Source organism: Dufourea novaeangliae, unplaced genomic scaffold (genome assembly GCF_001272555.1).
Source record: "Dufourea novaeangliae isolate 0120121106 unplaced genomic scaffold, ASM127255v1 scaffold14, whole genome shotgun sequence".
NCBI lineage: Eukaryota > Metazoa > Arthropoda > Insecta > Hymenoptera > Halictidae > Dufourea > Dufourea novaeangliae.
In genome coordinates, this window is record NW_015373890.1 from 3,326,045 (window position 1) to 3,343,726 (window position 17,682).

The window sequence follows — 17,682 nt, forward strand, 5'->3', positions numbered from 1 at the left end:
AGTATTAAAATGGAAAAATGGGGTTACTTAAATTAATAATTTAAATTCATCTTCTTCGGATACTACAGGGGACGTAAAAGAAGGAATAGGAGTAAATTCAAAAGCAATAATAAAAGATTAATTTAATACGATTATAAAACCTATTAAAAAGCGTTGTACCAAATGTTTAGATTGTAAAAAAAAAGCATTTAAGCATCTCCTTTAATAAAGATATTTTTTCAAAATACTCCGTGAACTAAATATTGTTCGACAATGTTATTCTAATACTTTCATACCTACAATGACGAGAGGATTTGACATATGTAAAAAAGACGAAACTTCCCATTAAAAAAAAATAGTGCACTTGCAAAATAGGCATGTGATTATTGCACTTGCGAAAAAAATATGATCGTGAATATTTTTCATTCATTCTTTTCCTCTAACATTTTTTCCTAACTTCAACCAAAAAAAAAAAGGATTTGCTATATGTAAAAAAAGGAAGGTTTCCATTTAAAGAACTAGTGCACCTGCAGAATGCACATACATTAGTAATGTACTTGCAAAAAAAATGTAACCGTGAATATCCAGTTCACCTTGAACCATTTGTCTTCTTCCTCTAGCATTTTTTTCTAACATCAACCAAAAAAAGAAATGATATGGCTTCTTAGAGTTATGTGAATCACCCTGTACTCACTTTTAGTCGAACTTCGAATGGCGCCCGATCGTGATTCACCGTGAAACTCAATCGATCTTTGCACTCGAATCAGCGTCTCGGAAGGAACGGACGCGCTGCGCCCTCAGGGATCCGTGGGGGCTCTCCCATGAATATCGCGGAGCGTTCACTTTTTTTTCTCATAGTGTTTCTTTGCTTAAGGAACCACGCCGCGAATACTTGAATATACGTACGATCGGCTCGGTGCCGGAGGAGCCGAAAGTATGCAGGTACCGTGTACAACCTGCACGGGTAAATACCTGCTCCAGTATACCTGTGGCGCGACATACGGCCGCCTCCATAAACGGTCGGGTACGTACCGCGGGTTATTCTTTCTCAGCCCTACGCTGTCCCTTGCTCCCGCAGCCCCAACGTAAACTCTGCAGCGCGAGATCACTGGGACAACGAATATCGTGGACTGAGAATATTGAAAAATTTACTGGTCAACGCGAGGTCTTGGCCAGTTTACTTTTTACTCTTATTGCTCATGGTTGATCCATGACCAGACTGTAGATGTTTATGCTAATACTGATTTTTGTGGTCTAATTTAAGGAGATTGGAATCAAATAGAAATAGCACCGATGTCTTTTCGTATGTCATTCAGTAATACGCTGCAAGGATATAATCATTACTATTTTTCTTATTTTTTATTAATGACATACATTGCAAAATTATAATCTCTTGCTAAAATAACAATAAATAAAATATTATAATTTCCACTATTCTGTGCAATGTTCCTGTTATGTAAAAATGTAGAGATCTAAATTAACATTAGAACTACCAAGCAAGTCAAAATGACTTGTCAGTATAAAAGTGTACTGATCATACTATAAGAATACAACGAGGATTAAAATATTATAACAACACAATTTCTAGGATCTTTTGCAATTTTTATTACGATACGAAAGTAAAGAAATTATGTAGTTAATTATGTAGTAAATTTTTAAAAATTGTCATGTTTATCGACCGATCGAAATAGATATACGTTTATCGTCGGTAGTTCTAGTGTTAAGAAACTGAACGAATCGATCACTGTTTCATTTAGAATTTATTGCATACACAATTGTCTAAAACTCAATGCAGATAAACTTTTAATGAAATTTACTTACATTTTTATTCTCTATCGAACCGCATATAAACCTTAATAAAGAGGCCAACCTTGTATTAGGCTCCAATCTGTACAAATTACTCCACAAAAATCTATATTTGCGTAAACATCCAAACTCTTCAAATGAGTTTCAAAAATCCTACACTATTTTTACTCCTCGAAAGGTGAGGATGATATCTGTCATTTCAAATATGTAATAAAGAAACAATAACCGGTTACTTATTGGTTTACCTACTGTGAAAGGTGTGTGTATACTCCGTTTTACGACATGTAGAGGAATAATAATACTGAAAAGAATGCAACCAACATAACGTTCGTATAAAGCACGCTAGTAACCTGTATGAACTAAAAAGTAACTATCCATTACTTACTTTTCTATGTTGCTTACGTTAACTTTAGGAATATATGCTAAAACCGTATAAAACTAACGAAAGTGTAAAACTATAATATTCAATTACACACACAAATACCAGACAAATATTTACTGAATCGTGTTTCTCACAACGTTAAGCTGGACGAACGAAGAAACCGGGAAGGAAGCCCCAACACGTGCGCGTGCAAATTACCAGGAACGACGCTGGAAAACTGCATAACACGCCCGGCGAAGCACGAAAGCGCCTTGACTCGTTCACCTCCGAGCGATTAAAGGACGAAGGGGCCCGCGTAGAACGGGCCCCGAGCGTCAGGTGAAATAATCGCCACGTGACTTCGCCGTGTTCTCCACCTCTGAATGCAATTATTTAATGCAACGGAACGTTTACCATTCTCCCTGCCTTATGCACGCACGCACCGTTCGTCCTCCCCTAGCATGTCCGTCTGGCTGGTCTAGTTTAAAAATAACCAGAAGCTGCGCGCAGTGCGGTGTAGGCTTAATTGCCGTGAAGTGCACGCCCGACCGTGCACAGGCGTACGCGACCTAGCAGGAAGAAATCACGTTAAATATGGGGGAGAGTCTGGAAATTGTTAGCCAATTCCACCGTGATTGTCCCTTCGCTGCCTAACGCTAGTTTCAGATGAGCATTAGCTAAGAGGATTGATATCTGTGGGCCTTTATTTATTACTTCCATTAGAATTACTTTTCTCGACACGTGAACCATGAATGGTTAACCCTTTATTTACTAAGGATGATTGCAGTCATCCAAAGTCGAGCACTTGTTGTGCACTAAATGTGACTATAGTCACCCACCGTTGAACGCTTCTGGTATCCTAAAGATGATGATAGTTACTTGTTGAAATTTCATATTAGTTAAGAATTCACTTAAACTAGTTTAATTAATTTGACGTATTAATTAAGCAGATACTCTGTTTGCAGCAAAGTGTATCCTTGCGATGCTACTATCTCGTACCGTGGCAGCCTATTGGCTGCCAACTCTGTCGTAGCGAAAGGGTTAAAGGCTATTGCTCGTTTAAGAACATAGCATCAAATTAGAAACGTTCAGTTGTCCACAGAACGATCATTACCAAGTAGTCCAAACAAATTTATATTTACACCTCTTAACCATACAATAACACATGCGCTCAAAGGAAAAGATCATGCCGCCATAGTGGCGACACCGGCTTTGAAGATAAACTTTAAATGCCGCCACTGTGGCGGCGCCGATCGCAAAGGGTTAATATTCACCAATCCAAAGACAGCTGCATCCAATTACTTCCCGAAAATTTCACAAAACTTTGTTCAGTTGCTTCGTCAATTATGAAGACTCAGAGCGGTCGGAGAACTTACAGGTCGTCCAAATAACCCTCCAATTAGCTTCCCTGAAACCGCTATAAATCCCTGTTCGATGAGCGTCGCTCCGTTTCGCAATAACCCGAGAGGGGACGTTACAGGCTACCCAGCAAGTGGCGAACCACCCACTTCGATCCTCGTAGATCGCGACTGGGACTTTTCGTCCGCTGATGGCAAATCGCGAGTCTGAAGGAAACTTTCGATAATGCACCAGGATATGATGCACCATCGTGACCAGTGGCCAGTGACTCGAAATACGAGGAAATCGAGGACGAGAACGGCCGAACGATAAATCAATGGAGGCCTCCTTGGTACGGTCAGAAAGGCCGATCCGGGGAGACATAGTGGCCGGCAATAAAGGGAACTTTTCGAGTGAAATATATACCGGGTTATATAGGCTCGAACCGTGCGGCGTCTAAATATAATTCGAGGCTCTGCTGATTTATAATGGATATTAGGATTGTTTATGTTGAATGAACGGCACCGTGAAAATGCGCACCGTTGCACGCGGACGCGTCGTGACTTTACATTCACGGAGCTGAGGCGTGCGGCGAAAATGAAGGGTGAGAATGGCTCGACGCGGCGATAACCCGAGCGGAACTTTGCATCGAATGATCGATAGAGGAGCGCGATGCTAGAGAGTGGTGTCGATACCACGCTGACTTTATTCACTAGGAAAATGTTGAAAAAATATATCGCAGTATTTTAATATTATACTTAGGATTAATAACAGTTGAGATACGAAATAATGAACATGGAACTATTTAATATATATTTTCTTTTACCACTTGTGCATATAAATGTTTCAATCGAGGGAAAGAAATGTATAAAGACTTTTCATTTATCTCTCAGAGTTATGCCAGAAATTTTTAGACTTTACTTCTAAATCAGTAGAACGTTCTAAAGACGACTGAAAGTCGATCATTTTAATTCATCGGGTTGTTAGAAGAATGATACAACTAATTGTAAGAAAAAGAATAACATATTCAGTTAATCAGTTTGAAATTTGTTTGTGGTAGAAAATTAATATACTCAATTATTTAGCAATGAAGAATTTTTCTTTTTATTTAAATTTATCTAGTATATATCATTCACGATTATATCTCTCTAAAATTACACGCAATAGAATTAACTTTCTAAAATAATCCACCAAAAGCTATAATTATTTTTATGGAGAATTTTAAATCAAGTACTCGCCACAACAGAATACAACTACATACTCGACAGACATTTCAAAAATTAAAATTAAAAAAACGTACAATAGGCTCTGTAAAAAATAGACCGGAACACAGCACAGAACAGAACAGAAGGTAAACCAATTGCAAGCGTGTATAAATGAACAGTTATAAAATAAAAGAAGCAAGAGAAAGAACGACGCGAAAGAACGGAAATGGATATACACATGAGACAGGAGAAGTGAGAAAGAGTGAAAACGAGGTAGAGAGTAAGAGAAATAATGTGAGTGTAAAAAAGACAGGAGGGATAAAAGAAGAAAAAAAAAGGGTTAACGGAAAGAAAGCAGAAAGAAAAGAAACGTCCGCTTACGGTGTACGCGCAGAATCACCTGTGCGGTGCGGTGAAAAAGCAAAAAAGATGGCCGCTGCATGGTGGTACGCAAGGGTCCTGCGCCACGGTCTGTAATTATCGCCAGTGGCCGTGGGAATTGAATTACGAGGTAAATTCGTAACGTGCCATGGTGTCCGTGCACCGACAAAAATCAAAGAATCACCGCGTAACCTCCTTAAAGACTTTCGTGTAGTAAGGAAGTCCTTTCCGACTGATCATCTGACATACTTTGATCACTCGAGCGTCATGCTACGGTTTAAATACTTTCTTGTTATTAATGACCGTCCGGTTCTTTAAAAAAAATATATCTTCATATACCTACTCTTTAAATATTGAACGTATCAATAAGTAAAATCCCTGGCCAAAAAATTAGGACTACCCATAATTTTCCAAATTGTTCGCTGTAATCGTAGAATTAAAAGGCCAGAACGTAATTTAGTAGTAATTTTGATTAACTGCTAAAGTACGTACATATATATATAAAGAATAAAGGGTTCTTGTCTTTTAATCAACAGTGTATGTATACCGTGTAATCCACGACGTACCTATATTATTCTTTGTAAGATAAAATAATTACTAAAATAGTGAAATGCAAAATAATTACTAAAATAATGAAATACAAAATAATTACTATAAAATAATTGTCCCAAAATAATCATCGAATTAATTTATACAAAGATTAGTCTTTCCAATTTCACTAGGGGAGGTCACTGAAAATTCTACCGTATACAACCTCAAGCTTTCATTCAAACGCCTCTTTTAGACGTAACCACGCGAGACCCCCTTTTGTGGTAAATACCCCACGAAGCGAAGGTTCCTTCCATGACATCGGCTACACAATCCCGTGAACCGTGACGCCCCGTTCTCGCTCGAAAAACGAGCAAAATCTAGCCTTGCTCGATCTTCCACCCCACGGGGGTATTATTTACGCGACTCCGTCCTTCCTCCATTCTTCTTCCACGGCCGAACGATATGATTCATTCAGTGACCCGAAGACGACGTGGCAGGTTCGAGGACCTCGAACAGCCGTCGAAGGGCCCGCAACACGACTCGTTAATCCGTGAACAATGAAAGATTTCGTTGCCATCGCTGTCGTGCCCCGAGTCGAGTGCCACTCGGTACCTCTTTTCACTTTCGACATTGCCGCAGGGATCAATGCGACCCTACCGAAGGGTTACATGTCCTTTAGTCCGAACGGTGATCGTTTTGAAACCGTGAAATCAATTCTACAGTTGCTTCTTCGCATCCCAGTTTTCTTTTATGGAGTCCTCGTGTCGCGTTTCTAGAGGTATTAATCACTTGACATTGTATTATTATAATCCTGTCGTTTCTCGTAGTGTGGAATTCCAGGTTGGTTTTATTCGATTATGTTCCACGAATAAAAATTATCAACGATAATCATTAAGTGGACTTGAAGTTTGCGTGACCACTTTGTTATTGAAGAAGCATTGCTTACACACGATCATTATAGAATAAAGTGTTTTATGGTTTAGTTATAGCGGCCTGTCGGCCTAAATTCCTTTAAAGTTGGAATTTCCTATGTGCTTCAGGCGCGTGCGTTTACATCTGAAGCAGACGGTGGTCAGACGTTACACGACGAAGACAATGGAATGATATTAACGTTTAGAGAACGGGCAGGTTTTTCATGACTTTTTATATTTTTGAGTTAGAACTGTAATACTATAAGACATTAGAATACCAAAAATATAATTCTTTGCTCACATTAAAAAGGAACCGTAAGTTGTGATAACATTGCCCCACAGTAAAGAAATGGTCATTTTCGAATTCGTAGCTTTTTTGCAAGTATTTTTACGTGAAATACCTTTTGAAAATCAACTTAATCGAGCAATTTACACAGCTGCAAAATCGAAAATGATAATTTACTGTAAATTGGGATAAAGGTACCCCAACTTACGGTACTAATTTTATATTTCACTTCTTCCCTCTAATATTATTGATTTTTATACGTTCTCATATTGCTCTTTTAACAAATTTAATACTATAATAGTCCAAACTGGCATTCTAAAAACGAGAAGCTTTCTTCACAGTACTTTTGTGTCCATGCATAAAAAAATATGTAACTCACGTTGAAAAAACAGTGGACAGAATTTTCATATGACATAGAAATACGTTTGAAAGCAAATAAGAGGACAACAGGAACATACGAACGTTTCACTTCGGCAGATTCTCCGTTATCACGCGATTAATCGAGAGAGGATCGAATGCTAACCGACGTGACACCCTTTTTCCTTTGTAAAAGTAGCGGCGACCGGCTCTTAATATATTTGCAGTGTCACGAGGAGACGTGCATTCCGCGCATTTCGTGCGAGTCGTTGGCTCATTTTAAATTTAACTTCTGTTTGCGCTACTGATTGGCATGACGAGACGCCCGGATCGGAGAGTCGGTCCGTCGGTCGCCCACGCGATCATGGACAGCGAAATAAATTAATTTGTTTCTACCTAAAATGGTCACGGTGATGGACCACCTTTTTTTATCCTTCCCTTGCATGGCCAGCATTGTGGAACGCGTTACACAATTACTAGGCGGATACAAATGGTTATCAAAAGCCCGGGAAGGGAACCGTCGTTTATTTCGGCGACAGAGAAACGCGTGACGTCTTTAATAATCGTATGTCACGTTTCGCTTGAAACTTAACATCCAAGATTTCTTTTTCTTCGGTGAACAACCTGAACGTTCTTTGTTGACTCTGACGATTTCTCTGCTTGAAAATAATTTTTCAGAAGTAGCAAACAATTCGATTATTTAAAACGAAAGAAAATTAAATTTTAGCTGATATTTCATTCATTAAGTACTCAGTACATTTATTAAATTAACTGGAATATTTATTGATGTATGTATAATGATTTTTATAATTATTTTAATTACAATGTTACTGGTTAATTTATTCTAATTTATTCAAATATGTAATGAAAACAAAAGTTTATGTACAAGTGAAAGGTAAAGATAAGAAGATAATATTTGATTTATTAGGTAGATATGCAATTATACATTTTTCATAATAGACCTCTGACCCATCTGTAATTATTTTTTGTGTATCCGTATTATTCATACGCAAAGCTCGTAATAATATGGATTGAATAATTTAAAAGAAAACGATGACCAGTCATTTATTATAACATGAAAGAAACGCAACCATGGTACAGCACTAATTTTTCCTGACTAGCGAGACGTAAGAAACAATCACGAATTGGCGAGCTGACTACTCATAAAATTAATATGCGTAATGAACGTTAACGAGGATCATAAATATGGCTGCCATGGTTTGCTTATCCGTTAATTAGCATAATCATCCCTGATACCCATTGACCATCGTTTAAAAATGTCTCGACGTATATACCTTGGTTGTGCGCCAATGTGTATGTCGTGCCAAATTTTCGATACCACAATGCAAAACGAATCTAATTATTAATGAAAAATAAACTTCCAGAATATGAATAGACAATTCATTTACAATTTTAGCATTTAGATTGAAGTGAAATTTCTATAAATCAGTTAACAGTTCCATAGGTTATACAGGTATATCACAGAGAAATGTAAAATCTTTCTTAAATAAATCAATTCTTCATTACATGTACATATTTAAAATTCTTCCCCAAACTGATTCAATTGTAAGTGGATCCTTATAAAATGAATATTAGGAATCTACTATTGAAAATATTTTTTCCCGATACTGGCAACGCTGTAGAAATGAAATTCGTTTAGAAAAATTTATTCAATGTATTGTATAAAACAATATTTGTTCGTTAATTCCACGATAATACATTTCTGCTTGCGGTTTCATAGTTAATCTTACGATAAAAAGTAATTGTATTAAATAACAATTATTAAATTATTAGTACTTATACAAGGTATCTATACTTTTATCTGTATAATTCGTATAATTATTAATAAGAAAATCTTAAACGTCGTAATAAGAGGTTCCTTTAACCAGAATTTTTAATTAATTAAATCTTATGAAAAATTCATCTCCTTCAGGCGATTCTGTGCAGCGCGATTATTCGTCGAAGATATCTCTTTAGGGGAAGGATTAGCAATCAGTATCCAATTAGAGATCGAGTCTTCGACCCAACTGTATCTCCCTTAATTACACTCGAAGATTTCGTCTATCTTAACGTATCCATTATTTCCCATCCGAAAGCTGTATTTAATTGTCGTACTAACATTGTAATTACTGTGTATATATAGCGTGGCGATTATTCTGCGTGAGTATTATTAATTGAACTGATAAAACTGTATTATGAAAATAATTTTATTCAGTGATTAAAATTATTATTTCGGCAAACCACTTAGAATAACATCATTGTAACTTAATTCGATGTACAAGTGTACAGTGGATAAAAAAATATATTGAATCGATTTTTTTTTAACAGTAGTCATTTAATCTATATGCATTATGGGATTAATAGTAGTCGCAATCGTTCATTAACTAAAAATTTAATTAAAACAGTTAAATAAAGTCGATACTGTCCAATAAAATTCTTAATCTTAATCAGATTCTTACGGCATACGAGGGACATATTTTGTAAATTCACCTATGATTTGTGCAGTTTTATAAAGTAAAAGGATACATATATCCAGATCAATTTTATGATTAATTTTTAATTTAAGATGACTAATTGATTTATGACTAATTACTTCGAGGAGAATAATTTAAGTCTCCTCGAATTTCATAAATAAATTGTTAATTTATATAATTATTGTACCACTTGCGAATTAATAAAGTAGGTATCATAGAATGCAAATTTACTTTTTGGATCCAGTGTAATTGAATGAACGAAAGGAAAAATAAGCACAAGCCAGTCGCGGCGATCGTTAACTAAGCTTATTAAAAAGTAGAAGGGCACAATTAACGGAAAAGTTGCCCGAGAACGCGGCTCGGGTGTCTCGAAACGCGCGCGCGCGGTTCCTACCAGCGACCCTCTAGAAAAAAGGCCTCGGCGGCGCTCGTTAAAACGTTTTTCGCGAACACTGTTCGCAATTTACCGGTTAACCGCTTCGAGTATACCTGTTCCGTTGCACGTGAAATTCTGAGAAAGGAGCCAGAAAGCACTTGTTCCCTGTCTCTATCGCCCCCCCCCCCCAAGTCCCATCGTCTGTCTCCGTTCCTCGAGTTTTGCTTAATCGATCGCCACCAGCCTCTCTTTTCCCTGATTTTCGTTTCCGTTTCTTCCCTGACCCCCTTTCACGGTCCCTTTTCGCTCCGCCGCCGGTGGCCCCGGAGGGACATAAATTGGAAGCAAAGTGGGCACAATGCGTGAAACGAGACTAACGAGCGGGAAAAAGGGGACGTTACGATTTTTCGAAAAGGGACTACGGCCACTCTGATCCTACCGACCTATGCGGTTACTGGGACCTTTAATGGCGACATAGTGTAAGGTGAATTTTAAAAAAATTTTCGTAACTTTATAATAACTTATTAGAAACGTTTAAGTAATGAGTACTAATATCAAATTGACTACAATCTGTTGTCAACGTCCACGTGCATATATTATTGTTTGTATACAAAATGGGTATTGCTCCTCTTAAATATTTATATAAATAAATAACTTTAAGTGGTTTTAAAATGTAGTCATTCAAAATAATGTGCTTTACCGTTCTATAATTAAGGATATCTTCAATGTATTTGTTATATGTAAATATGTGCACTCCTTGTATTCACTAAATGTTTAAAAAAATTTCATGTCCTACCTGCTTAAGATCCAAGACGATGGTTATGTATTCGTAACGATCTCCATTGGCCAAGGTTGGGCTTTGCCACCATTTCGCAGGATTCGAGTCCAAGATGTTACTAATGTTATGCCTCTTGCCTGGATCCGGGCTCCTTGCATCGCAAACCGCACACCTTGATGACTCCGAGGGTTTGCAAAATGTCTCCGGCCCTTCTTCGCCGCAGGTTGCGTTCACAGAAACGTCTGCCTTTGCGGCGACGTTGAACGTCGATGGAAAGAGGCCACTGTTTTTTAAACTTTTGCTTACGCCGTACAGCCCAGATGGACCTGAAATTAAAATAAATTGTTATTATACAAGGAAATCATATGGATTTACACAATAGACACTTCAATAAAATAGACGCATTTATAATTAAACTACGAATTTTTATACAGATTCATGTTTTTGTAGATTGACTCACAAAGATAGAATGGAAATAAAAATTTACTTCCTTTATTAAGAATTTTATTATGTTCAAAATAAGGTGAAAGATTTTTCTGAGTAGCATTCTGCATACTCACGTTTAGAAATGCATGGGGTTAATAATTAAATTATCATTTACTTAATAAAGTGCTTCATGACTATGTTGAGAGTTGAAATTGTCATGAAACTATGTATTCTAATCTTGCGATCAAATAATATCGATAAATAATTAGTAATTAGACTTTAAGTAGAGAGTACATTTTAAGTAGGATCTTAATTACTGAAGATAGTACAACTGTTTGCCTTTTTTAATACTCAGGCAGTGGAAGCATAATACGTATAAGTTCCACCATGTTGCGAGTCTCGCTTATGAGTACTGGAATCTATTGTTGTCAGATAAACCGAAATATTTGATAACAGTCGTTCTTGTCATGAAGAGACTGCGGATGTTTATGCATTTACAGCGTTTCGTAACTTGAAAAATACAACGAATTAAAGGTTTTCATGAACTTTAATACTATTTACATATTATTGACGTAATAAAATATCTTATACATAATTCAAAATTTTGTGCCACTTTAATCTTTACATATTAGTACTAATACTCGGAAATTGTTAATTTGTACTTGCAGTCTACACCCGTACAATTTATTTATTTCATAATTTAATTTTATAATCCTTATTTATTTTCATTTCACGTTTAATAGTAAACTATCCAGAGACTTATGCACGTGAATGTATGTTGGTTTAGTATTCGCTCGAACTATCGAAGAAGATTCTAGCTCTCGGTCAGTAACCAAGAAGACTCTAGCTCTCCGCCAGTAATCAAGAAGACAAAAATCCACGGGCGATATTACAGGCGTGATCGAAATGGAAATTCACGCGGCTGCGAACGGGTGGCGATTTATTTTGTAATTTCCTCGAGATACACACATCGACAGGTTTTGACAGAGCTCAGCACGAAACCAGTCGTCCACGAGGGAACAGGTTGCCTGAGATGCAGCGTTGCAACGCGGCTATTGTACGGCACGTACGCGCGAACAGGTTCACTGGTATCCCGGCCACCCTCGACACTTGAACAGGTTAAACGCGCGTAATCGACACGTGAGGCTGCATTGCATCCAAGAAACGTGACGTGCTATCGACAGGACTTCTGCCTTGGACACCGGTGTTCATTTGATTTCTATACGTTTCTCCTTCGACTATGCATACTGATCATTCGACATTGTGTATTTCAATAATTCAAGTCTTTATGTAAATGTATAATAACATTCTAATAAAGGATATTTCTTTTTGCTCTGTAGGGTAAATGCATCGATGAATGAACCCTAGGGTGGCCCTTATTTATAAGCCCCGAAACTTTCTTTTCGTATTCCTTTTCTCTCACCCCCTGGATTGGTTTCATTTCATAAGAAAGTAATCCCTGAAAAAGTTTATTGTAATCAGACAATAGGAACTCACGACCAAGCCTTGAAGTTTTGTAATTGTCCATGTTTTAGGAGTTTTTAACGATTTTCTCAAAAATGATAAATCCTATCGACGTTTATTAAATCTTCTATAATTTCTCTGTATAAAACTTTTTTTCGTATTCCCATCCATGTTTAAGGTAATGGCTTAGTTTCCATGAGAAAGTTTGGATTTGGGCCCTAGTAACCAATACAATTTTTCTCAATTGGATTTCAAATTGATTCGAGATATAATACCGTTTTAATATATTCGCTATATTTATATAATCTACCGAGTTTAAGTTCCCTTCACACTAGAACCACTGAACCCGTCAAAATAACCAATTGCCGATTTCTTATTTTACCACTACTGAAATTTAATGCTGTTTTTGGTGGACTTTGCGGTGATTGTGAATTTCCTGTAGATGTTATCTTATACTATATTATGTTAAATTGTATTCTAGATTATGTATCTTATTATATTTTAAAATTTCATTTAATATACCTAACACTTAATATCGGTAATTCTAGTGTTAATCGATGACGACTGTGAAAGCTACTCGAAAACAAGCTGTTTCTGTGCAGTAAATGTACAAAGAAACAGTCTAATGGGGATCATTATTCCCCAATGACACGTGTTTGATTTAATAGCTACACCTACGAGCCAAGCACGTTGCTTTTACAACTTCGGTATCCTCGAGTGTTCTATAACATGGGATACACGAGAGACCTAACGATTTTTGCAACCGTCGCCATACCCGGTTAATGATGCTGCCTCGAGTGAATTATGCAGTACGCAGAGCACTCGGTGTAATGTATATGGTATATCGGCACAATCGAATGGCAAGGTGTATTGAAGACTGAAACGAGTTGCTTTAGGATGCAAATGCGCGGTTTCAGAAGTTACCTGGTAAGAAATGTATGAAACTCGTGGCTGAATTTAACGTTGTTTCGCGATTATTCATGGCGTGCTGGATATATATGAAGTGTAAAACCGAAAGCGTTGCAGGGTTTATATCTCTGAAAGTGTGAAATAAAGAATACTCTTTGCATATTTGAAAAATTGAAAATACAACATGATTTATGGTTTACGCTTTCAAGAGAATATTAACACTTTCGGTTTTAGATATTATATATTCTTGTGAATATATACTGGTTAAGACTATTAAAGAGTCATATATTGTAGCTGCTTTGTCTGACAATGTGGCGTATAATTTTTGGAAAGTTTAATAAATTGACAGAAGATGTCAATTTAACCAAGCTATAGCATTACTTTCGTACCTTTCACGTTTGTAATGGTATCTATCAAATAACCATGTGCTTTCAAGATTTGAACTAAGGTTAATTGCGTTTCAAAGCGCCCGAAGACAATTATCGCCAAAAACCGCAGCAACATTTTAGCCAATACAATATATACCACGGGGAAAATGTTTCCGACCACTTCGGTATTTATAACTAGACTGCGGAAGTTTATGCAAATTCAATTTTATGTGGGTTAATTTATTGAACCCAAGTTTGTTTTGAGATTTGTTTCCTTTATCAATCGGTTTTGTTAAATCCAAAGAAAAGTGAAGTTGATGTTAATCTTGTCGAAAACTGTTACTGCATTGCATTTTGTTCATTTAACAAATATGTCAATCAATTAAAGTGAGGAGCCGGATTGCAACGAATTTATATTTGTAGTTAAATACCGATTTATTTTATTCAGAAAAATAATAAATTTTACTTTTGCATTTATTAAACATAATAATTGTAAAGATAGTGTGAATTGTTGTTAAAGACTTTATACTACATTTTCACACAATTTCCGCCTATACTTTTCCCCTAACGGAAATCCAGTTTCCTCGTGAGATACATTTTCACGTGTGACAGTAAATCGTGACTTTTACAGTCGTAACATTAAAAGGTGCGTACCATTCGTTGCATGTCCTCGTATCGTATCACCGTTGCGTATCATCGTATCGTATCACCATACAATACATTTTCACACGAAACGATGCAACTCTTGCCCCACCACATTGATACAGAACAGTGATACGATACAAAGATACGTAACAAGTGGACACGCCTCTAAATATTATAATCTTTATCGTCATGAAACCTAGATATCACGTTTTCGTGACATTGGTTTACATTGTCATACAAGTACAGTGTGACGACAAACAAAATCCATGACTGTCGCGTGAAAACGTACCTTAATTTCTTCTATCGTCAACGAGGTTTTTACCGGTGGTGAACAGTTACTCTGATTCACCGGGCGAACAGGCCACGCTCGGTGGATCTCGGTCGAAGCCACTTAATTTCTCGGTCTCACCGCTTCTTTTCCCGTGTCAACGAGAGTCACGCCTACGTTCAACGCTTCCCACTTGCGTCCCGATCTTATCGCGAAGCTTCGAGCACACCCGAGAGGATGATTCCCCTTCCTTCGTGGAATTCTTAACGCCGTCGTTACCGCAAAAGAAGCTGCGCGCCGCGTATCGGGTTGGAATCGTTGAAGGAGAACGCAACCGCGATCCACGATAATCGATGAATGCCTCCGAGACAACGACGATCATACCAGCGAGCCGCCATCTTCGATCGCGCCGAGCTACCATCTTCGATCACCGGTTAAACATCGCTTACTTCGGACCACGTTATCGGGATATCTCGTTCTCCCTTCCAACGGTCGTTTATCGAAAATCTTGTATTGATAACAGTTATTGGGACTCGTGCTCCATACCCAAATCCTCTTGCTTTCGAGCAGTCTTCTGTGCGAAGAAGCTGACCTGGTGATTAGAGGATGTAGCAGGGGAAGAGACAATTTGTGAAGTTAATCAGGTTCACGTAAAGGGTTTCTGTTTTTTTTTTGTACAATGCAGTAAATTATCGATGGGTGTTCTAAGGTTCCTCGGCACTGACGAGGTGTTCTGGAAGAAATTGTTTATTTTGTTGAATATGCCATCTATTTGGGGATGCCCACACACCGAGAAACTATGAATGATGGTACTCCGTTTGAGCTGTCTATGGTACATTTAAAATTTAATGGATAAAATAAAGATATAATATAACGTTCTCGTAAAGTTCTTGTTTCAGATTAAAATTTATGGTTGTGAATGAAACGTCCGAATACTTCTGTCTAGCTAAGTACAGATAAAAATTATTTTACATTTTGCAATACGTAGGTAGCTCCGTGTAACATTTATGAAAGCCTGCATCGGAATAACAGTAAATATTCCGGAGTGCAGAACTTCAGTAACATCACCATAACAACAAATACAACGAAAACTATTATCTGAATTCATTTGTCCGGTACTGTATATTACCCAAAGTGTAATTTTGTACTTGTCATTGCTCTTCCAAAACAGCGATATGTTGCTATTTGTAAAAAATCAATTTTTCGATACGATTCAATACGATTATTATTGACAAGATACCAACTACCCGTGCAAATCGGGGTTAGGTGTAATCGAGATTCCTGGTAGCTAATATGACTCAACCCATAATAGAGTTCCCTCGAGGCACACTCACGTGTCCCGAAAATCCCCGGCGGAATCAACCTCCAACCGCGTGAAAGCCACCCAAAATCATCCTTCCATGGCCAATGACTAATCCACCCCCTCCAACCTCTAACTGCGACTCCCAGTTTCGAAAATAACAAGACCCAGCGCTGGTCTCGGTGTCCTGCACACAGCTCAGGGACAAAACTCGGTGGAAACGGATCGTGTGCAGTGCACGTACATAAAAGCTCCGGAAAAGGAGCAGAGAGCCGGGGCGGCATTGTGTTGTGTCTCGCCGTCAGACTGGCCTGCTTCTCTCTCTTTCTCTCTCTTTCTGTTCCTTTCTCTCCGGTGTACCGGGGACTTAAGCCCACCGCGAGTGACTGATGACGACAGAAATAACCCTGTTCCATCTTTCCGGCGACCGGCCGGCCGGCGCACGTGTCCACGTTCGTGGGTAGTGATGGGTTCTGAAGCACTTCGAATCGCTTCGAGTATGTAGGTACATCTGGCAAAAAATTCGACTTACTTCGAATATCATGGGATAATTAAAATTCTTGACAAGTCTTGAATCTTGAGTGTTTGAAGATTCCATAGGCCCTGAAAGTCTTGAAAGTCTTGAGTCTTTAAAGATTCCATAGGTTCTGAAAGTCTTGGAAGTCTTGAGTCTTTAAAGATTCCATAGGTTCTGAAAGTCTTGGAAGTCTTGAAAGTTTTTATAGGCCTTGATTGCTTAGTGAGTGTTGAAAGATTCAATAGGCCCTGAAAGTCTTGAAAGTCTTGATTCGTTTAAGGTTCGATAGGCCCTGAAAGTCTTGAAAGTCTTGACTCGTTAAAGATTCGATAGGCCCTGAAAGTCTTGGAAGTCTTGAGTCTTTAAAGATTCCATAGGTCCCGGAAGTCTTGGGAGCCTTAAAAGTTTGTCTAGGTCTTGATTATTCATAGTTGACATTCGAAAGTATGAAGAAGATGCTGAATACTCGGCAAACTTTCAAGGCCCATCGAAACTTTCAAAACTTTAAGAACTGTCAGGACTTTCAAGACTTCCAAGACGTTCAGGACCTATCAAATCTTTAAACTTTAAAGACTCAAGACTAGTCAAGACTCCAAATTCAAGACTTATCATCAGTTCTGAAATAAATAGTTTGAAATCATATGTATGTTAGTATGGTTTTGTAGAGTGAAACAACTGCATCGAATAGTGGATCCAAAAGTGACGAGTAACAATCAAAAAAATTTTAGCAGCAATGCCTAAAATAACACGAAAGTAAGACAAGAATATGCAGTGTGTAACAACATGTACTATTTTTTCATAAAATTTTTGTCTATCTTCAACTGGTTTATATGAAATTGATAAGACTTAAGTATGTAAGTCTCAGACGTTAGACATTTCCACGTTATAAACTAATTACATTTGTTTTCATTTCTTGGCCATTTTTCATCAACAAGTGCTTTTGCAACAGTATCTATGATGAATGGCCAGATCAAAACGAGATTAAACTTGCTGAGCGAGTTA

At 37.6% G+C, this 17,682-nt stretch overlaps 1 protein-coding gene across 1 annotated transcript in view; it reads right to left on the bottom strand.

The window, feature by feature from the left end:
• Positions 1-17,682, bottom strand: part of LOC107186131 (laminin subunit alpha-1-like) — a 79,221-nt gene that overhangs the window by 41,817 nt on the left and 19,722 nt on the right. The window contains exon 2 of the mRNA XM_015573945.1: positions 10,802-11,109. Within this exon, the coding sequence (XP_015429431.1) occupies positions 10,802-11,109 (308 nt within the window). The remainder of the gene's footprint in view (positions 1-10,801; positions 11,110-17,682) is intronic.